The 24,036-nt window shown below is 38.6% G+C and overlaps 1 protein-coding gene across 1 annotated transcript; it reads right to left on the reverse strand.

Annotated features, from left to right (window-relative positions):
- Nucleotides 1–61: 61 nt before the first annotated feature.
- On the reverse strand, nucleotides 62–13,821 carry LOC131254229 (probable LRR receptor-like serine/threonine-protein kinase At3g47570). The gene is made up of 3 exons (XM_058255226.1): nucleotides 13,550–13,821; nucleotides 11,155–13,403; nucleotides 62–129 (listed from the first exon to the last, which is right to left on the reverse strand). Exons 1-3 carry the CDS (start codon nucleotides 13,819–13,821, stop codon nucleotides 62–64), a joined length of 2,589 nt encoding a protein of 862 aa, XP_058111209.1.
- Nucleotides 13,822–24,036: the final 10,215 nt, after the last annotated feature.

Genomic DNA, 24,036 nt, shown 5'->3' on the forward strand with positions numbered 1-24,036 from the left:
AGAGGAAAAAGAGGAGTAGAAAATATATTCAATTGAAACCTTCTGAGGTCCAACATGATGCTTATATGCCATCTAAATCGTTGATACGGTTTATCAAATTGTTCATATTGTCATTCCCACTTCTATGAGCTAAAAACACATAAATGGTAGCATAATTCAAAACTTTAATGGTACCACTATCATTTTAACGGTGGGCGTTTAATAGTCAATATTTTTAACCATGTGACTAATCACAGGAGTTTCAGATGCATCAATTTTTGGCCAAGGTCAAAATGTGAGGCAGATCCAAAGTGCAAGTGGGTCCCATGGCATGAAAAAGAGGACAGCAAATGCCTACTGTTGAAATCTTTCGCGCCCAACATCATATATTTATATGTCATCCACACTGTTGATAAGGTTTACCAAACGGTTCATAAGGTAATTTCTACTGGTGTGAGCTTAAAACACAAACAGAAGACAGTTCCAAAACTTCTGTGGCCTCCCAGTCTCTCAATGGTGATCTGTCAATACTCACTTTCTCTAACCGTATAGCCCACTTGAGTTTTGGATCCTCGTCATTTTTTAGCCTGCGCGCATACTGAAATCATTTCAAGAAACTGATGGACGGATTGGATTTTTCTTAAACATCACAAGAGCCTGACTATCTTAGTATTCATTTTAAACTAGCTTGATCCAAAACTTTTATTCTCCACAGGTATGTGTGACATTATCAATATTTTGGATGGCAAGTAAACATTAGGTAGAAAATAAACAACTAATGGTAGGGCATTTAAAAAGCAGACTGTTTTTGTTTTTTTCCTCCCTTATTTCAGCCTTATGTAACTTTATCAACAGATTGGAGGGAAAATAAAAACCACCGAAACATTATGCCCTGAAAGGTTTTTGGTAGGGCATTTAATCACCATTGTTTTCTATCCTTTAGTTCACCCCGATAATTGGATATGCTTCATTTTTGCGTGTAATGCCTTAAAAGGATGGGGGAAAATGAATGAAGGGTATGGATACATAATACATATATAAAGGTGGGCCCCACGGTAAGGGCTACGCTGTCTTGGGTAATGCCGATGTCTCACTTAATCACATTAAAGGTTAAAAAGACTTTTGGCCCGTCCCAACGCGGTGCAGAACGATGTAAAAAGCGGACGGTTATTTCGCGACTGCAGAAACGAAAGCCTCAATGGAAAGAAAAAACTTTCCATTTCCTGCGGAAGGCTTTCGCGGGAAGTTCCTGGACTGGGAACCCAGGTGGGGCCCACCGTAATGTTTGTATGGAATTCACCCTGTCCATCCGTTTTGTGAGCTCAGTTTAGGCTGTGAGACCAAAATTGAGCAGGATCAACTACTCAAGTGAGCCGGAGTAAAGGAAAAGGTGATTAGGTAAATTCCTACCGTTGAAACCAAATTTGAGCAGGATCAAGATGCATGTCGACGCGGATTAGCTACTGATCAACTCGACGGTAGCGAGTCTGGCTACTGAAGTAAGGTCACCACGTTCTGTGGGCCCCACCATGATGTATGTAATGTATCCACACCGTCCATACATTTGGAAAGATCATTTTAGGGCATAAACCAAATAATAAGGCAGATACCAAGTTCAAGTGAACCCCACCACAGAAAATAGTGGGGATTGGACGCTTACCATTAAAAACTTCTTTAAGCCAAGGAAGTTGTCTCTAGATCAAGCTGAAATTTGTTTTTTTACTTATTCCATGTCTGTTTTAACTTATAAACCGGTTAGATTTCAAATAAACATCATGGTGAGCCCTAAGAATTCTCAACGGTGGGCGTGACTGTCCCACTGTTTTCTGGGGTGGGATCCACTTGAGCTTTGAATATACCTTATTCTTTGGCTCATGACCTAAAATGGTCTCTCTAAGTGAATGAATGGTGTGGATACAATACATACATTATGGTGGGGCCCAAAGAACATGATAACGTCACTTCAGTAGCAAACTCACCACTGTCGGCTTCAGTAGCTAATCTGCGTCCGATGAATGCACATGTACGACTTACGACAGCCTGGATGCGTGAATCATGCAACATGGTACACGAAAAGGAAAGTAACACCGGTTGGATCCCCCCACTCCATGGGCCATTGAATCTTGACCGGATGTGGATGGACGGTGTGGATATAATATATACAGCATAGTAGTGCCCATGGAACTTTATCACATTAATACACTAGAAAGGTCAGGCAATCCAAGGATGCTGCTTATGTGGAACCTACCATTACGCATGTTTCTCGTATTCTTGCCGTCAGCTCATTTTCACAGCTCATTTTACCCCAAATGATCTGACAATGAAACAAATCCAAATTTCAGTAGACCACACCACAAGAATATAGTAGTGATTGAGTGCCACCACAGTAAAAACGATCAAATAAAATAAACCTTTACGAGGGTCCACAAATAATTACCTTAATCAAGAACTTTTGGTGGGGCCCACCATGATGTATGTGCGTTACATCCATGCCATCCAACTGTTTTGACAGATCATTTTAGGTTGTAACAAAAAAATAAAGTAGATCCAAATTTCAGGTGGACCACACCACAAGAAACAATGGCGAAACAATATTCACCATTAAAAGCTTCTTGAGGTCCACTGGAATGTTTATTTGCCATCCAACCTGGTGGTAAGGTCATAAATAGCTGGATGAAGGGACCACACAAACATCAGCTTGATCCAAAACTTTCATGGCTTACAAAAAGTTTTAAATGGTCAACCATCGGTGTTGATTTCCTATGGTAAGTTCCACTTAACATTTGGATATGCTTCATTTTTAGCACTCTCCTCCTAAAGTAAACTGTCAAAATGGATTAACAGCATAGATATAGAGCACATACATCAGAGTGGACCCCACTGTCAGGGATCCACCCACCGAATCATTACTATATATATATATATATATATTAATGCCGTCCTTTCATTTTGACAACTCATTAGATCCAAATTTCATGTAAACCATACTTACAAGAAATAGTAGTGATTGAGGGCAATTGACACTATAAAATGAAAAAAAAAAACACTTTTTTAGGGCTGTCGGAATGTTTATTTGCCATCCAACGTGGTGATAAAGCGACAAAGACTTGGATAAAGTGACTACGCAAATCATCAGCTTGATCCAAAACTTTTGCCATTCACAAGAAGTATTTAATGGTTGATCACTGTTGTTTCCTGTGGTGTGGTCTGCTTGAGATTTGGATCTACTTCAACGGATGTACATGCACCTAAGACACATACATCACACTGGGCCCTACCATCCCTGATTATAAGGTCACGAAGAGCTAGATGAAGGGACCACAGGAATATCTGGACTTCTTTGGTCATTCCACGCTCTCTTCTCTCGCTCGACTTTGCTTGTTGCCGTCTCGCAGGACGGCAGGGGCCCTGCTTTTGGCATCACGTTTCTTTTAGTGACTAATAAAATCTGACTTTTTTTTTATTTAAAGAGAGAGAGAGAGAAACAAAAGAAAGGCGTTTGTTAGAAAGAGATGGGAAATTAAGGGCAGTCCATGGTCCATTGAATCCAAATATAAAATTAAGGGGGAAAAAAAAGGACCAAAAAGAAAAAGAAAAAAGCAGCATGCCTCCAAGTCAAAAGGTATTAGTAATTCTTTAAAAAATAAAAAATAAAAAATTAGCACTTGTTGGAAAAGCCTTTCTATTATATTTTGAATCATACATTTAGTGGGCCCCAGCTCTGATTGCCCAGGATTGGGAAAGAAACACCCATGGTCCAAGGATGAGAACCAACTGACCTATTTATGGCTTGTAAAAGTAACGTTTTACGAAGAATCTTGTCAACCCTCAATTACATGGCTTGTAAAAGGAATGTTTCACGAAGAATCTTGTTATCCCTCGACATATTATGGTTGCTTGTGGTGCATGAGGTTGTTTGCTTATGGCTAGGCTCCACCTCAGACGCTGTATCCATACATGTTTTTAGTTAGTGGGGGATTGCCAAGTGTGCTGGCCTTTGAAATCTAACCAATTTTCAAAGGGACAAAATTCCCCTTCTAAAAGAAAAGAAAAGGGAAAAAAAAAAAAAATTCAATCCCAGGCCTACCCAATCGACAATCCTTCCCAGCCCAAGCCCACAAAATTAAGGCTGGAATTGGGGGAAAGAGGCAAGTATGGAGGAGCGCATCTAATGGACGGATTGGATGTCACTCAAAAATCACTATGTGCTCCTACACAGCTTGAACCTATTGTAACTGTCATGATGTATACATGAAATCCTTTCCATTATAAGGGTAATCCCAATTTATGATGAGGGCAAAAAATCAGGCTGACCTGTGATTCAGGTGGGCCACACCAAAGAAAATAGTTAAGAGAAATGTTCGCTCTTGATTTTTACAGGGCTCGCGGTGATAATAATATAAAATCTACTCCAACTAATAGATGACACAGCAAAATTTACTCACAGGGCCCAAACATCAGGCCTATCCCTCATTAAAGTGGTGCCACACCAAGAAAAAACAGTTTAAAAGGTGAGGGCTGCCTTGTACACTGTTTTCAATCGTATGGTCCATTTGAATAATAGATTAGACTGATTTTTGAGCCTTGGGCTTAACATTAGTGAGGTACATACGTGATGAGGGTGGATTCACATAAACATCACAGTGAGGGTCACCCGAACTGCAAATGCCTTGCTCACACTGCTAACACCAACTTGGATTAAGAAATATATATATGAAATCTAATGGCAGATGCTCTAACGATGATTACCTAAATTCACAATAATACTGTATTGAAATAAATTTTTAAAAGCTACCGGAATGTAAATTGAATAATAGGCAGGCAAGTCTTTTATAAACTTCCCTATTTCTTTCTCTTTTTATTTATTTATTTATTATTTTTATTATTATTATTGCTTATCCTTTACTTTGCTATGAGGTCGCAATTGGCTTTTGGTATCGGTTTCTATCAGTTTCTTTACCTTAAAAAGAAAAAGAAAAAGAAAAGGAAAATAAAAAAGTCCTGTGGGCACCATTATAATATATTTGTTATATTCACATCATCTATCCAATTTTACAAATCATCACAGGACATATACGAAAGGTGAGTCAGATCCAAATATACTGAGTGTACATGGTGATTTATGTATTTTATCCACTCTGTCAGCAGATAAATTTAGTGCTTGAATCCAAAAAATGAATTATGTGCAAAGCTCACCCGGGTGAATTAAAATTCTACCATTGAAAAAATCTTGGGGCCACATAAGTCTTGGACCAAGCTGTTAGTTGTTTACTCCCTTCATCCATGACTGTGTGATCTACAGGTTGAATAAACATCACTGTCGCGCTGGAAGAGGAGGAAGATGAGGGAGAAAGAGTGAGTTTGGGATTGGGTCGGGGTGGGGTCGGGTGCGGTGTATAGGATTAGAGATACTTAAAAATTAAAAATTAGAGTTTACACACACACACACACACACACACAAATTCGAGTTGAGTCAGTTTCGATTCGAGTCGAGTTACTGAATAACTCGAATTCGACCCGGTTTGAGTTAAGATTGGGCGAAGCTTAGTTGGTTCGGACCAACTCACCCATTCTGTTCAGGTTAAGTTGCGGGTCCGTACAAGCCGAGTCGGTCTCTCTGATGTCCAGAATGCACCCTTGAGAACCATAATCATGCTACTTAAAAATCTGTCATTATAAAACTGTTGTAGAAAGTAGATTTTGTAGCTATCAAATCTGTTGAAATGGGACAGATCTGACCATCTAGAAACTGTCAGTTGCAAGAAATAATGACCACAAAATAACCTTAAGAATTTCAGCGAATCTGGACCCTAGACAGTCCAAGAACGATTGCAATTAAGGGCCATTAAAAGGCCAGATTTGGACCATCCAATCTGACGGTCAGATCAGGACCATTGAGGATGGCATTTTCTGGATGGTTAGAAATTCAAGATTGGGTCAGTTCCATATCCTAAAATCTATCTGAAAAACTATTTGTTATAATACTTCATCAATCACTACTATGTACTTCAACCTGGATGACTTTTCATTTACGGTTTTTCTCCAACTTTCGAAGCTGTTATGCTACTCAAATGCGACACTAATCACACCATTAAAATGGCTCAAAAGAACCATAATCTAAGGGCCTTGGAATCCTTAAACAGGGAAAGATGTTATGCCAACCAAAAGATCATGGAGTACGTACGATCACATATTGTTCCATGTAATGTTTGAATGGCCATATTAAGAAGTCAGATCTGACCACTTGGCAGCCGTTTTTTATTCATATCTCTGATCTAAAAAGGCTGTTTTAAAGCCTAATTATGAAGAAAATTTGGTGTTAGACCGTAATCTGGAATTAACATTGGATGAACTAGATGTGGTAGTTGTCATTTCAGAATAAAATCTGCCTTCTACAACATTTTTGGGTCAGAAAAAGAATAATTTCATAACAAAAAGAATCAAATCTGGTTTAATAAAGTGGGCATATTACGTGTGACCGACTAACATCCCAACTCAGCTTTGGGTGAGCAAAAGAACCATGAATTATGAATTTTGTATTTTGAGGAAAGGTAGTTGTCCCTCCTGTTAGAATGATTGTGATTGTGGACACTAGGGGTGGGCCATTAATTGGCGACATTTAAAAATAAAGTCAGATTTGCCAAAGCCCAGTGGGCCTACATCAAGCCCACTACTTTTTATATGAGACCTTTTTGGGCCTGCTATTGGAAGGGGGCCTAGTGAACCTAATGGCATAGTCAAGACCCACTAGTGTACCAACAATCACAATTATATATGTTTTGAAATGAATAAAACTAAGAACCTATGTTGGTTTGGATAAATCTGAAGGGTGTAGATTAGCTCAATGGGTCTAGGGTAATGAATTGGGTTTCTAAATGGACTTAAAGGAATAGATTGATGGAAAAACTACATACTAAATAACAGGTCAAGATTATGGGAAATTGGTCGGACAAGGAGGATAGCGTAGCTCTATGCTCGAGGATAAATAATGAAAATAAATATTAGGAGTTGCTATTTTATTTTATGTGGAGATTGATGGATGATGATTAAAAACAATGATGAATGATGAATGTTGGTTATGATTTTCAATAAATTAAATAATTGCATAGTGATTGGTATTATATCTTGTGGTTTGGATGTGGAAATTTTCTGAATCATTATTTCGTAGCTTAACTAAAGTCACAGCTCTAAACCCGAGGCTATGGTTAGTCTTAACCCTGGTTTCGGATTTAGAGTCGTGACAAAGAGGTAGTTGTAATTGCATATGTTTGTATTCACAGTCTATCTATACCATCAATTACATTGGAGACTACCATGGTTTGATAATTCTAACCATCTTGTTAGTGGCATATAACATACCTTTGAAAACAGAGCAATGATTCTCATTCATTAGCCAAAAGAACTTCATCAGTTGGATGGAACCATTGGATCATGCTTTTTATTTTTTTGTCAAATCCATAGTGGGACTCACTGGATTTCATCAGACTAATGACAAGCTGGTAGTCCAACTTCTAAACCAATTCATTAAGATTGTAACATCATTGTGAAAACTTCTGCAAAAAAATATTAATAATTAAACATCTTATTAGTAACCCAATATGATTCTTATTATAATAAGATGATGTCTTTTTTCTTATTGCATTCATGATACAATCTCCCTTTGCCTAAAAAAAAAAAGCACATCTTGCAATATATTCACCATCAATACAAGCCCACTCCTAAGCCTAGACTAAATATATCTAGAGCTTGTTTAGAAAGTATTCAACAAACTCATTTTATTTTAAAATCTTTCTCAAAATAACTATCAATAATAACTTAGTAATGATTGAGGTAAGATGAGCCTTAATCTAATATTTGCGACCTAATCCCCGTGCCTCGATGAATCCCAACTCGAAGATATAAGTCTTTGGTTCCATACAATTCTCTTGGAGATTCCATAGAGCACAGGACACCGATTTTGACCATTGAAATCAAACAATCATGCATTATATTTCCTGCATTGATATGATTTTCACTGCCTTGAGTAACTTCAGCTTCTTCTATGCGTAGTTGTGGATCAACAATCTCCATTACTCGTTCAGGCAGAGCCAACTTAGCAAAATGATGAATGCTTACATTGTTCTTAAACTAGAACTCCACTCCCATTTCTAAATCGAATTCAATCTTCTGGCACTGGGTGTTCTAAGCTTAAAGCAACGAAGGGTGACGAAGGGGGAGAAGGCCCAGCAGGTCCTTTTCCCCTCTCCCGAAAAAGTATGTATAAGGATAAATACCAGTAGCTGTATGTTGTTGTATCCTGACTTTTGTTATGTAAAGGGGGGCTTAAGCATCGGGAGAGGCTATCTATAATAGAAAGATTCCAGATAGACCTATTTCGAATATTAACAGCTCCTCTATAAAAAAGGTATGTTAGGTAGTCTTCCCTAAAAGACCGCAAGTGGTAAGTACACGCGTGGGAACATAGGAGCTTCCTTTATGCGCGGCCTGCAACCAGGCACTGACCTTTTCTTTCCTTTATGGCTTTAGGCTGAGCCTTTTTTCCCTACTCTGGCCTCCTGCGCCGGTCCAGAGGACTCAATGTTGACACAATTGGAAAATGAAATGACAAGTGGCACCAACCCTGCATCAGTGCAGGGGGGTGGGTAGGATTCTCTCCTACCGCACACCATTGAGCGTTTAAGGGTTGTTGGTGAAGGGTACCACCCTTCACGTAGTCTCTCAATAAATTCAGGTATCTTATCTTTCTTGGCCCTTTCTTACTACGTGTCCACTGCCGGTGGGGTTAGGGACGGTCGAATCTTTTCGATCTAACCGACGCCGCCTATCCGGAGTGGAGTGTGTTCCAGAGGCGGGATTCGGGGTAGTGACAGGGTAACCTCGTCACTATATCTGAATTTTTAGCGAGATGGGGAATATTTTATTTAAACAAGTAATTAGCATTTTTGCTATTCTAAGGATCTAAATTTCTAACATCAATTGGTGTGCTATGAACTTGTAAGTGCTTACAAAGATGTTCAAAATTGATCAAGACTGCTACTCGATTGAAAGAACTCAACTCTTCAATCATCAAGTGAACATATGATTTGTATGTAACACATGTCTCAGCTAAATACATCATCAGAAAAGAAGCCTTCATACCTAATTATGGTGTGATTCATGTTGGGTGCAAGTGAGTACAGCTTTGTATGTCTAGGTTTTTGAAATCAATGGAATTTTTATGCTATCAAGTTTGAATCTTTCTGGGTGTGGATCTTTCAAATCTGAGGTCACTCTTTTAGAAATTAATTGGATCCAGATAAAATCGTTTCAGGTACTGGCCATTAGGTCCTTGGACCTTCATTTCGATTTAAGCTAAGGTCAAGTCAGAATCTGGTCTAGGTAAAGTACTTGACTGGGCCCACCCGATCCTATGGGTTAGATCACAAGTGCAGCAGTCTTACACATGCATAGTGTGTAATAGCCTCTCATATGTGCTTGTAGCTTGCAAACCTCACTCCACGTGATGTGTATAGGAAATCCAGGCCATATAGACCCTTCTTCTGGCTTAGATGAAATCTTGGTAAAAAAATTCACATGTTTTGCAACTCAGGTTGGGCCCCGGTAAAAATCAAGGCATCCCCTCTCAATTAGCTCACCTATATGTCTATATATATATATATATATATATATATATATATATATATATATATATATATATATCCCATGGTCCATAGCCTATGAAACTTCAAAGGGCAAAATTTCACCTTGATTTAAAATTCTGGTGGGCCATAACAAAGTGAAATGCAAATCAAGGGAGGGAACTGTTTTCATTTCCCATGGCTACAAAAGTTTTGGATCAAAGTAAAAATTAGGTCCACGAGATTTCATGAGGTGTTGAATCCCATGGACGGTTCAGATTTTAGTGTCACATCACCTATGATGATTTCTAAAAAAACGTTCGCGTTCCCAGCGAACTGGTTGGCAGCTGAGCACTCGGATACACACACACAGTTCTATGCGCTGAAACTTCCCATGAGGTTGAGTTGTGTGGGCCCCACCGTGATGCATGTCAAACATCAACACCATGCATTTGAAGGGTCCCCTTTAAATGATGGGATATCCCAAAAATCAGCCATATACGGAACTTAGGTGAGCCATACCATCTGAAATAATGTAAAGACATGCCTAAAACATATAAAAGCACTTTGTGAGGCCCACCTGAAATTTGGGTGCATATGGAACTTGGCCTGACCCATCATCCAAATGGGACACACATAATGGATGGGCTGGATTTGTGAACCACATCTCGGTGGGCCCAACAAATGATTATGAATGTTTTAATGGGAGGGTAACCCCTCTCAACTTTCGTATGTGGTGTGGCCCACAAAAGTCATGGATTGACTTGATTTTTAAGACCGGTGCCCACCATGGAATGGTGCATCTGAATAATGGGGTAGATGTTCGACCCACATCACGGTGGGCCCGCACAGCTCAACCTCATGGGAAGTTCCCATGAGGTCAAGCGCATAGAACCATTTCGCACATATATATATATATATATATATATATATATATATATATATATATATATGTGTGTGTGTGTGTGTGTGTGTGTGTGTGTGTATTTTGCTGCAGGAGACCTTTCCTTCTAGCAAAGGAGTTGGCAGTTAGGGTGGGCCCTACAATGATGTTTAAATGAAATCCATCCTAAATCATGGATGGGCCTTACAAAAATCAGTTGTATCCAAAACCCAGGTCGTCCACATCATCTTAAACCATGTTAAATCATGCTTAAAGCATATAAAAGCATTTGTTTGGCTGACCTGAGATTTGAAATGGGTTGAAATTTTCTATGATTCCTCATCCTAGTGGGACACACAATGAATAAGCAAGATGTCTCAACCTCATCTCATTAGGCCTTATAAACAATCAAGAAGGTTTTAACGTGTGGGTATACCGTCACTAACTTTTGTTTGTGATGTGGCCGTCCTAAGTTGTGGAGTGGTCTGATTTTATGCCTATGGTACACCATTGAAGGATGAATGACACGTCATGGTGGGGCCCACAAAGCTTGGCCTCATGGGAAGCTCCCGTGAGGTGGACATCATATAGCATCTTTCTTGTAAATAATTAAATATAAAATAATAATAATAATAGTAGTAAGAAGAAGAAGAAGGAAATAGGTGAAACTGTTACCCGGAGCAATGTACCCAATAGATCCCTTCATCCCAAACGTGCTAGTTTGAGAAACCTCAGGTAAGAACCTCGCTAGCCCAAAATCACCCACCCGGGCAATCATGTCATCATGAAGAAGAATGTTGCTGGGTTTTAAATCACGATGAATGATTGACGTCTGGCAATGATTATGTAGATAATCCAATGCAGAAGCCACATTAATGGCTATTTTTAGCCTCTGAATAAAATTCAAGTTCCTCCTCAGCTGATCATCGTTATGCAACCACTTGTCTAGACTCCCATTCGGCATGTACTCGTAAACTAGTGCTTTGAAATCATTGCCGTTAAAGTCAATGCTTGAGCAACAAGTTAAGATCTCAACAAGATTTCGATGCCTAATGTTTCTCAAGGCTTCGCATTCAGCCATGAAGCTCTTCAGAGCTTCTTGTTGTTGAAGGTTGAAGACTTTCACTGCTACCATAGTTTCGTCGCGATCTAGAGCCCCTTTATATACGCTGCCAAAGCTTCCGGTGCCGACCAAATTGGCAGAAGAGAAGCCATCTGTTGCTTTAAAGAGCTCCACATAAGACACGTTCAGGAAAGGATCGCCAACAGAAGGCACAGAAAAAGATTTCCTTCTTGATTTCCTTCCCCGATAAAGAATGGCAAAGAAACATGATAATGAAATAAGACACAGGGCAACACCAATGATTGAGAATTTTAGTTTGCAAGCAAGAGACTTCCCCCGTTTCTTGGAAGCTTGGCTAGAGCATGGAGGTAATTGCAATTCACGAATACCCCCACAAAGTTTACTATTTCCGAGCTCTGAAACTTGACTGGCGTTTCCAAAGACCCCTTGTTTTGGTAATTCACCCTCGAAATTATTGAAAGACAGATTTAGATACTGCAGAACAAGAAGCTTCTCTAGGTATTCTGGAATCTTCCCAGACAAGTTGTTGTGTGAAAGATCCAGGGATTGAATGCCTCTTAGAGTGATGAATGTTGGAGGAATTGATCCTTGAAAGAAGTTCCCATCCAACCAGAGATACTCTAAGCTGAGACAATTGCCTAGAGAGCTTGGAATTTCGCCTGACAATTTGTTATTAGAAGCAATGAATCTTCCAAGAGCTTTCAAATAACCAACTTCCACTGGTAGATAACCCGTAAGAGAATTATTTTCAATAGAAATTTGAATCAATGTGGAAATGAGGAAAAGTTGTTTGGGTAAGTCACTGCTTAAGTTATTATTGTCAAGGTATAGGAATTGCAGGTTTATGCATTTACCAAGAGTCGAAGGTATGCTTCCCGATAGATTGTTTTGAAATAATTCAAGTTCGTACAATCCAGTGATGTTGCCCAAGGAAGACGAAATGTGCCCTGATAATTCATTTCCATTCAAGTAAAGTTCCCCGATCTTGTTAAGCATCCCAACACCAATAGGAATAGTACCTGTTAGAAAGCTATTTCCTATATCCAATACTGTTAAACCCACAAGATTCTGAATCGCAGATGGGATGCTTCCAAATATCATGTTATGCCCTAACCACAGTATTCTCAACTGTGTAGAAAGATTCCCTATGGAGTTGGGCAACAAACCACTGAGATTATTAATGCCTACATCCAGTAGTTGTAAACTACTGCAATTGATCAAAGAATCAAGAAAACCCAAGTCACTACCTTTTCCAATTCCAAGTTCATTTCCCCACAAACGTAACCTAGAGAGATTCTTGAGGTTTCCAAAATCCCGAGGCACAGATCCGCTAAAACTATTGTTATTAAGGTTAACAAGTGCAAGTCCAGAAGCATTGGATAATGAAACTGGTATGGGTCCTGTGAATTGGTTTACTCCGAAAAGAAGCTGTTGGAGATTAGGCAGAGTGAGGCCTAAGTTAGGTGGAAATTTTCCTTGCAATCTGTTCTCTCCCACGTCCAAAATTTGAATAGAGGAGAGATTGTATAGCTGGGGCGGAATAGTACGTGACAGTTTATTTAAAGAAAGTCCAAGGGCCTCTAAGCTTACCAATCGGGTAAGCACGGCTGAGATGCTGCCTTCCAGACTATTTTCTGTGAGACCAAGAATTTTGAGAGATGAAAGGTTTCCAAGTGAAGGTGGGATGCTTCCAGTAAGAGTATTGTGAGCGAGGTTCAATTTGGTGAGCTTTGAGAAAGAGCCAAGGTCGATTGGGATTTTCCCTACAAGCTGATTCCTATAAAGATGGACTTCGAGTTCGGAACAGTGACTCAGACTTGCTGGAATTTCTCCAGTGAATCTGTTTTCGGCCAGACAAAGATACCGCAAGCGGAACAAAAACAGCCTATCTCTTCAGGAACCACGTCGTGGAAGCTGTTGTTTGAGAGATCAATTATCCTGAGGAAGGTGAGGTTTGCTATGTAAGGAGATATGGGGCCCACCAACTTCTGTCCAGCGAGTTTCAAGGCGGTGACCCTTTGAGGATGGCGGTGACCACCGCAAGTGACACCTTGCCAGTGGCAGAAGTGGAGAGAATGGTTCCAGGAGCTCAAGGAATGGAGAGGATCGTCGGTTATCAGATGTTTGAATTTGAGCAAAGCAAGGAGATCAGTTTCGTTGGATAAGTGAGCGGCAGATACAAAAAAACACGGAAGGTGAATGGAAGAGAGAAGGAGAAATGACCAAATTGCCCATAAGCTCATACGTGGGAGCTCCATTATGGAGTGTGGGGTGGATGGACTTTCCATGAAGTTAAAATGCACGGGATTTTCATTGAAGAAGATTTAAAGCACTTGATTTTTTTATTCTTTTCTTTCTTTGAAGTGTAACAATTTCATTATCGTAAATGGCTGGTGGTCGGTGCTCTGTCGGCCTCACCATGATATATTTGTTTCATCCATGTCGTCCATCTACTTTTCTAGATCATTTTATGGTATGAGACCAAAAATGAGATATATCCCAATCTCAAGTGGACCATATTACAGGATACAGTGTTGAATGAACCTTGACCATTAAAAAAAAATAGAAATTGGGGGCCACGAAAGTTTTGGATCATGCTAATCTCTGTTTTTTCCCTTCATCTGGGTTTATATGACAATAACTTAAATAGTACGGTATTTTAATGAAAATATAATTTAAAAATGTATCATGATATAAATACTGTATTAATGAGGTACTAATTTGTATTTTTTTTTTTATTTGTATGCAATGATCTTACCACTTAAACACTAAGAAGAGACAATGACATATGGCCGGCTATCTTTCGGATTTTCTAAAACAAAAGCCTATTTTTAAACTCTTTCCGAAAACATGGCTACGGAGAACCCGAGGGGTTACTATCCACCGGGAGCCTAGAGGAGATAAAACTCTCGAGGAAGAAGGGCTGTTGTTATTCTAGATCCATCGAAATGTTTGTGAGAAATTTACATTGTCCCCTACTTTGACAGGAAATTTCAAGGCATGAACCCAAAAAACGAGGCAGATCCAAAGATTGAAAGGGCCAAACGACTGAAAATGGGTGAATATTGCACTGCCACATTAGAAACATTCATGGGGGTACAAAAGCTTTAGATTAGACTAAGAGTTTTGTGTTTTCAGTTTATCCAACTAAGAATAACCTTATGGACTGCTAGTATGCCTTATGAACTGATTAAATAACCTATAAACGTCACAGTGGACCCCAAACACGTTTCAATGATAGGGAGATACCTTTCCAAGCATTTCATATGACCCACTTCAATTTTGGATCCTCCTGATTTTTGGTCTCATGTCCTAAAATGAGTTACCAAAATGAATGGACGGATTGGATTATTACCAAACATCACAGTGGGACCTTTCTGGGGTGGGGTCAGGTTTGTAGGTCAATCGAACATTTGGTCATCGCAGATAATAAGGATGACACTTTATTATGTAAGCTTGTGAGAGACATGAAAATCCCCGTTGAAGAGGGGTCGAGCTAAGTGATGAGGCCTACCAGAATGTTTGTGAGAAATCCACCATGTCCACGTGCTCTACCATCTCATTTTTAGGGCATGGCCCAAATTAAAATGACATGAATCCAAAGATCAAGTGGGCCACATGACAGAAAAAACGGTAGGGATTAATCGCCCAACATTGGTACATTCTTTGGACTATAGTCATTTTCTAGTTGTTTTGCTATATCATTTTAGAGTGTGCCACACGACATTTTGACAACTAAAACCATTTTAGGGCATGCGAAATCATTTTTGAAGTTCAATAATCAAACAGATAGGATTATTCGGCAACAAATGATAGAACTGTCGATCCACAAGGCCCCATAGATGGATGGCTTGGATCATCAACCCAATCATCCATGGAGAGCTTGACCTAAAACCTTTATGGGATAAAGAAAACAAATTAACATTTTAGAATAAAAGCATTTCATCTTGTTCTTTAAATAAATAAATAAATAAATAAATAACAGTATTTCATAGTGGCAAAGGTTAGGCAGGTTTTGAGAAATAGTTTAAAAGCGGCCTCTCTTTAACACGTCAAAAAATAAGCAGTAATATGATTAAAAACTCTATTAAAAATCTATTATTGCATCAGAAATATTAGAATAAGCAGCGCGGGCCTCTGGGAGGCATGAGGTTGGAGGGAATGGCTGTATGTTCATGAGATCGACCCCGTTCACCTGGTGCACCATCCATGGGTTTGGCCCTGATCCCAAAAATCAGGCCGATCTTAAAGTCACGTGGGGACAATCCAGCAAAAAGTTAAGGATGAGGACTCCCAGCTTTGAAACCTTCCATATTGTGTGTGGGATCCACCGTGGCCTGCATATCCCATCCAATCTATTCATCCAACGCACCCCACCAGGTTAAACACACCCTCAAGAAATAATGCAATTTAAACAATCATGCGCACCACAGAATGAGAATTTTGAGGTTTCAAGCAAGAGTTTACAGGATGCGGTTTTGCCCCTATGACAGCCAGTTAGCTGTTGTCAGAGCTATGTGGACCCCACCATGATGTATATTTTTATCCATACTGTTCATCTATTTTGCCAGATATATTTAGTGTATGAACCCAAACATAAGGATGATCCAAAGGTCAAGTGGATCACACCACAGGAAACAGTGGAGATTGAATACCTGCCATCGGAAACTTCTTGGAGCCCACAGAAGTTTTGGATTAAGTTGATATTTTTGTTTTCCCTTCATCTAGGATTACGGGACTTTATGAATAGTTTGGATGGAAACTAAACATTTTAGTGGGCCACAAGAAGTTTCCAACAGTAATTATTCAATCCCTCCTGTGGTGTGCTTTACTTGAGTTTTAAACCTCTCTCATTTTTGGACTCATGCCTTAAAATGGCGAGCTCACCAAATGGACGGAAGGCATGAATATAACACATACATCATGATAGGAGCTACAGAACTTTGACACCAGCTAGCTGGCTAGCATTGGGTCACCCGTCAGACCGTGTCCAAGTTTACTCTGCTTTCATATGATGCGGTCCCACCTGATTGTTGGATTTCCCTGAATTTTGAAATTCATATTGAAAAATGAGTCGGTGCATGCAATGGACGGGGTGGATCACATGTGCAATCACACAAGTGGTGTCCATTAGTGCAAGTCACACCCCAATGTCCTGCCCTGATGGATGGACAGGGTGGATCTCATTTATGTTCCAATGTAAACGGATGCCATCTATTGGAAATGTATTTTTGATACATTGAGATACAAACACACAATTGTTAGGGACATTACAGTATATAATTAGCACAAGGTTGGTGGAGATATATAATACTAGCACTGTATGATATAATTTTTTGGAAATCGATTAATAAATAACTAGAATGATCACCATACACATTGCACAGATAAATGAATCCACAATTTTCTTTGGCTGAGGACCCATTGGAGAAGATTTGTCTCATTGGATTGACTGACCGCCAGACTTGTGTTTCCTATTGGCTCCTGTCTTCATCCAATGTGTAAAGAAATGTGAGTCTAGTGAGTAAACCAATGCATGCCGGCCCTATCTAACCACATACATGGCACATGAGAATTTTCTCATTTGATGTTGAATATTGATGGTAAGTTTGGGTTATGTAGTCGCTTCCGTCTTAATCTAATGTGAAAAAGGCATATGAGTCTATTAATAGAACCAATTTCCTATGTCACCGTAGATGAATGGATCCACATTCTTCTTCCACTGAGGGCCCATTGGAGATTTTTTTTTCTCACTGGACATTGATTGATGGTGAAACTCGTGTTTCCTATTCGTTAACCATCTTCATCCAATGTGAAAAGGCATACAAGTCTTCGGACAAAACCAATGCCTAATCATACACATGGCACAGATTAATGAATCCACAATCTTCTTCAACTGAGGAACTATTGGAGAAGATTTTTCTCATTAAATGTTGATGGATGGCTAGATTTGTCATTCTAGTTGTTCCTCGTCTTCATCCAATGTGAAAAGACCTGCAAGACTAGCAAGAAAACCGGTGCCCTATATCATATATAGCTTTGGACCCCTGCCACTTAGAAGGAAGCGATTGGTTGGTGTACTACACACCATCGACCTATGGTGTGTTCACGTCACCAAGTTCTATGGGCCCATCATGAGGTATGTGTTATATCCAAACTGTCCGACCATTTGACGAGATTGTTGAAAGGCTTGGGCTCAAAAATAAGTCAAATTTAAAGATCAAGTGGATCACACTACAGAAAGTAGTAGGGATTGAATGTCTACCATTGAAACCTTGGTAATTTTAAGAAAGTTTTATTAGTTTTGGTAATTTTCATTTTTATCATATCTTGAATTTTCCTCTTTTCAAAAGATACTTACAATAATATAGTAGTGCTCCCTCCTTTTGAAAAAAAAAATTGGTATAATTGTTGTTTCTATTTTTAATAAATTTAGCCTTTAGGAGAGTTGTTTTATTTCGAGTAATTTTTATTAAAATTAAGGTTTTGGGTCATTCTTATAAGTGATGTAGCAAGTAATTTTATCATGATTCATTAATAAAATATTTGAATTCTCTCTTATTTCTCCTAGATTCAAGAAGTACTCACCTTGTGGATTGATGATTTTGATTACTTGAGAAAGACAATGATCTTATTTGATCATTCTAGGCTATCCTTATGTCACTTTGATTTCAATCTTCTCTCACTCCTTGATTTTGCTTGTTGCCGTCTCATAGGGGCCCTGTCTGTTATTAATAAAATGTCTTCTTTATTTAAAGAGAGAAAAAGAAAGAAAGAAAGAAAGGAGTTTGGGAGAAAGAGATGGGAAATTAAGGGTAGTCTATGGTCCATTGAATACAAATATAAAATTAAGAAAAAAAAAAACTGCATGCCTCCAAGTCTAAACGTATAAGTAATCCTTTCTTCTTCTTGTCTTTTTAACACTTGTTGGAAGAGCCTTCCTATTATAGTTTGAATCATACATTTAGTGGGCCCCAGCTTGGATTGCCTAGGATTCGGAAAGAAACACCCATGTTCCAACAATCATGGCTTGTAAAGGTAATCTTTTACGAAGAATCTTGTCAACCCTTAATTACATGCATGGCTTGTAAAAGTATGTTTTACGAAGAATCTTATCATCCCTCGATATGCTATGGTTGCTGGTGGTGAATGAGGTTGTTTGTAATGGGATTTTCTCCCAGGCTCGATCAGTCGTGAGCCTCACTCGACCGGTCGAGGGTGGCACTCGACCAGTCGAGTGGGACTCGACTCAAAGTCCAGCGACGAATTGAAGTATTTTCTCCAAGGTGCTCGACCGGTCGAGTGGGCCGCTCGACCAGTCGAGGACCCTGCTCGACCGGTCAAGGTTACGCAAATTTGTTCCGCGATTTTGTGCGGGTTGTGGAATTTTGAGGCAAGAGGGTTTCCTAAACTATAAATAAGGGTGCCTAGGCCTTTTCTAGGTAATGTAAGTGAGTTTCCTAAAGCTTTACAAGAGTTTATTAAAGGGTTTAGGGTTATCAAAGGTGAAAGAGAGAGAGGAAGCTTGTGGAAGGAAGGTTATGCTCGTAGAAGTGATCTACTACATCTCAGCGCTTCCACGTCCTCATGATCGGTGAGATCTCTTCATTTTTCTTTTATTCTTTTATTGTTTATCCACTCCTGCGTGAGTGAAGAAGGTTGTAACGTTCTACTTCATAGTGGATTGTTGATCTGGACGAGGTCCCGTGGTTTTTACCTCTTTGAGGGTTTTCCACGTAAAAATCTCTTGTGTGGTGTGGTTTATGCTTTGATTTATTTCATTGCTTTATTATCCCATAATTTTGGTTTGATTCGGGAGGCTAGATCCTAAGGTTTTGTGCAAGGCTCCCAACAAAGTGGTATCAGAGCCTAGTTCATTGAACGGGTAGGATCGGTTTGGAATTATGGAAGGTTGCTCATCAAGGATGATCAGCTTCAATGGTTCTAATTGGACCATATGGAAGGCTAAGATGGAGGACTTGCTTTATTACAAGGACTTATATTCTCCAATTTTAGGCATATCAATAAAATCCAAGGATATGTATGACGATGATTGGAAGAAGTTGGACCAAAAGGCGGTAGGGTTTATTAGACAATGACTGGATGATTCTGTGTTCCACCATGTGTATATGGAAACCACAGCCGCTAGCTTATGGATGAAACTACAAGGGTTGTATGAGAGGAAGACAGCCGGCAATAAGATTTTTCTTGATACGACGACTTGTGAATCTCAAGTTCAAAGATGGTGGTTTTATGGCCGAGCACATGAATGATGTCAGCAATATATTGAACCAGCTCTCCGCTATGAAGATGGTCTTGGATGATAAATTATAGGTTTTGCTATTGCTTAGCTCATTGCTTGATAGTTGGGAGACATTAGTGATGTCTCTAAGTAACTCTACGCCAGAAGGAAAGGTATCCATGGAATAGGTATAGCTGTCTCTTCGATGAGGAGACAGGGAGGAAGTCTTAGGGGTCTACTCAGAAAGAGACCCTTGTGACACAGGAACGGGGAAAAGGAAAGGACAGGAAGGGCGTGAAGGCCCGAGATAAATCAAGAGGCAAGTCAAGTACCAAGAAAGATGTTAAATGTTGGAATTGTGGCAAGAAGGGCCAATATAAGCATGCATGTCGTAAGAATAAGAACGACAAGAAAGGAAAAAGAAATGAGAAGGAAGATGAATCAGATTACACTGTGGTCGCTTCAGATGGCAATATTGTAGTTATTCTTTCAGCAGATCATGATGTTTGTCTCATGTCTACGAGTCAGGACACCGACAGGATGATTGACTTGGGAGCTTCTTTTCATGCGACTCCATGTAGGGACTTCTCCATAAGCTACAAGTCAGCTGACTATGGGACCATAAAGATGAAAAATTCTAACATATTGAAGATCGTAGGGGTCGATGATATTTGTGTAAAGACCGATGTGGGCTGCACATTGGTTCTCAGGGATGTGAGGCATATCTCAGACCTTGGCCTCAACTTGATATCAACGGGAAGGTTGGATGATGATGGGTATGAAAGTCAATTTGCTGGTGGACGCTGGAAGCTCATCAAGGGTTCGTTGATCGTAGCCAGAGGAAAGAAGTGTTACACCCTTTACAAGGCAGGTATCAGTGTGTGCAAGGGTGGGTTGAATGCAACGGAAGATTCAGCTATTGACATGTAGCACAAGCGTCTAGGTCACATGAGTGAAAAGGGCTTCAGGTACTAGCAAGGAAGCGGCTCCTTCCAGATGTGACAGTTATACCTCTCAAAATTTGTATTAACTGTTTATCAGGGAAACAACATAGAGTTTCATTTATTAAATCTTCTTCTCATGCTAATAAAGTGCATGCATTATATTTAGTTTATTATGATGTTTGTGGTCCTATGAGGACAAAAACCTTAGGTGGGGCATTGTATTTTGTCACTTTTATAGATTGTGCATGTAGGAGGGTTTGGGTTTATGCTTTAAAATACAAGGACGAGGTCTTTGGTGTGTTTAAATTGTTTCATGCTATGGTCGAGAGAGAGACAGACAGATCATTGAAGTGCATCTGCACTGACAATTGTGGTCGGTGACTTTCATGAGTATTCACTATAAGAAATAGTGTTTTTAGCGACGAAATTTTTACCGAGGAAAAAAATTTCGTTGGTAAAAGTACTGTTTTATTGACGAAATTTTTTTTATTGGTAAAACAACACTTTTACCGACGAAATTTTTTTCATCGGGAATAATTTTTTTACCAACGAAAATTTTCATAGGTAAAAGTAATTTTCCCACAATTTTGAAAATTTTCCTGCTAAGAGTTTTACCGAAGAAATTTTTCGTCGGTAAAAGTGTTTGTGTATTTATGTTAGGAGATTTTCGCCCTGACTTTTACCGACAAACCAAAGCCGTCGGGAATAATATTTTTACCTAAAAAAATTTTTGTCGGTAAAAGTTGTGTATTTAAGTTAGAAAATATTCACCCTAACTTTTACCGATGAACCAAAACCGCTGGGAATAATATTTTTACTGACGAAAATTTTCGTTGGTAAAAGTGCTGTATATTTAAGTTAGAAATTTTCCGCCCTGACTTTTACCGACGAACCAAAACCGTCGGGAATCATATTTTTACCGACAAAAATGCTTGTCGGTAAAAGTGGTGTATTTAAGTCAAAATTTTCGCCCTGACTTTTATCATTGGGAATAATATTTTTCCCAACAGTAATTTTCCTCGGTAAAAGTGTTGTATATTTAAGTTAGAAAATTTCCGCCTGACTTTTACCGAAGAACCAAAACTGTCGGGAATAATTTTGTTTGTAAAAGGTGTTTTGTGAAAAACAGAAAACTCGAAAGTTTCCTTTTACTAACGAAATTAATTTTGAAGCTAAAAGCCACCTTTACCAACGAAAATCTTCGTCGGTAAAGGGTGTTTTAAATTTTTGAAAAAACCAAAAAATTGAAAATTTTACTTTTACCGACGAAATTAATTTCGTCGGTAAAGGCCACCTTTACCGACGAAAATGTTCATCGGCAAAGGGTGTTTTGAATTTTTGAAAAAACAAAAAAAATTGAAAATTTTACTCTTACTGACGAAATTAATTTCGTCGGTAAAGATTGTTTTGAATTTTTGAAAAAAAAATTGAATAGTTTACTTTTACCGACGAAAATTTTCGTGGGTAAAAAAGTTTTAATTTTTACACTTGGAAATTTTTGCGCTGTGTTGGAAAATTTGGTGGTAAGAGTGGGACCGACGTAAATCTTTTGTCGGTAAAAAAGTTTTAAATTTTAAGATAGAAAATTTCCACGCTGTGTTGTAAAATTTGGCGGTAAGGCTTTTACAACGAAAATTTTTGTCGATAAAAATGTGTGTGTGTGTGTGTGTGTGTGTGTGTGTGTATATATATATATATATATATATATATATATATTGTATTTGTACTTAAATTTGTATTTAAAGTTGTATTTGTGTTTACGCAGTTTGTATTTTCAAATCTTTGCGATTTAGATCAATTCCTTATTCTGTACTTAGCTTGAAGTTAAAAGAGGTTCGAGGCTTCCTTGTCGTAATACCCTCTAGTCATTAGCCAGTGGTGCATAAGACTGTTTTTGGGAATTCTATTATTGACAAGCCACTCTTTTAATTAAAAGTTAGGATATGGAACCAGGAAGAAAATCTCTTTCTGAAAGGTCTGCTAAATATTCAAAATTAGATAGATCTAATAGCTCTGCTTCTGTTAGCCAAAATACTACTACCCCTTCTAAAAGTTTAAAATCCAAAATAACCAGATGGTTTTCTACCCAAAGTAATTTTGATTCAGAATCTGCAAAATCAAGTAAAACAATAGAATCTACTAGCATTGGCAAGACAGCCTTTGCTGAGACGATGTCTATTAAAAATCTAGAAGAGATTCGATACTCAGATATCGAACAATCACTCCAAAATTGGAACTTACCACAAGTTCCTACAAATGAAATATACATTGAGGGATCTTTCCAAAATGATGAGTCACTTGAATCTGATTTCATCATCAAAACTGTTGAACAAACAATTCCTATATCTCACCAAAATGAAGATTTATCTTTACTCTCTGTTCGAGAAATAATCCAAAATTCTTCTAAATATAATTACCTTCATCTAGGGTTTGTTCAGGTTACTGTAAAACCATTAACTCGATTGGGTTTACAGACTTCTTGCTTGGTGACTTTAAGAGATAAAAGACACCTTGCCTTTAATGATTCCTTAATTGGAATGGTTGAAGCAACCCTTACTGATGGACCTGCATATTTTATATGTATCCCAAACTATGCTGTATCTTTAACAGATAAACATTTATCAAGATTTCTACGATTAGGAATCTATACCCAGGGATTTAATATGTTACCAGGAAGCGAAAATATTACGATAACATATCGTATATATTACAAATTAATGAAAACAAATGCTCCAGGGACAGCCTATGAAGACAGGGTTAAAGGTTTAACTACTCTTTTTATGGCTAACCTAAACCATAATATCGTGGTTCCCAAAAGAATTAAATGGGATGAAATCAATATTGCTAAATGGCATATTGAAGATGCCCATGAAAAACTTCCAAAAGAAATAACTGAACCAGATATTATACAAGTAAATAATGATGGTTCTGTTGATATTCTCTTTTCCAAATATTCAAAAGAACCAAGTTCTTCTTTTCAACCTACTTCTTTTCCACATCCAAATTCTATTCCAAAAACTGTCCCTACTCATGTTTTTAGTCCTCGATACCAAGAGGATGAATATAACCCCACGGAAAGTGATTTTATACCTCGAGTAAATGTCATTTCCTCTGGACCCAATCTTCCACAATCATTTGCTATAGATACTGAATATCTAAAGCAAGATTTCCAAAAACATCCTTTAACTAAATGGTATTTTAAAAATATACCTGAAATAGTTAAAAAGGATCTTAAAGAAAAATGGTATCTTCACATGGAAACAGTGAAAGAAACTATCCCTTTCTTT

Source organism: Magnolia sinica, chromosome 8, assembly GCF_029962835.1.
Source record: "Magnolia sinica isolate HGM2019 chromosome 8, MsV1, whole genome shotgun sequence".
NCBI lineage: Eukaryota > Viridiplantae > Streptophyta > Magnoliopsida > Magnoliales > Magnoliaceae > Magnolia > Magnolia sinica.

Bases quoted from the DNA above. Each gene is read 5' to 3' on its own strand.
- LOC131254229 (XM_058255226.1), bottom strand. From the start codon at position 13,821: ATGGAGCTCCCACGTATGAGCTTATGGGCAATTTGGTCATTTCTCCTT. The intron at 13,404-13,549 runs GTTGGTGGGCCC...GGCCGAAAACAG, and splicing joins TTGAAACTCGCTGGACAGAA to ATTCACTGGAGAAATTCCAG. The intron at 130-11,154 runs GTAACAGTTTCA...ATGTGTTTTTAG, and splicing joins TATTGGGTACATTGCTCCGG to CTCATAGAAGTGGGAATGAC.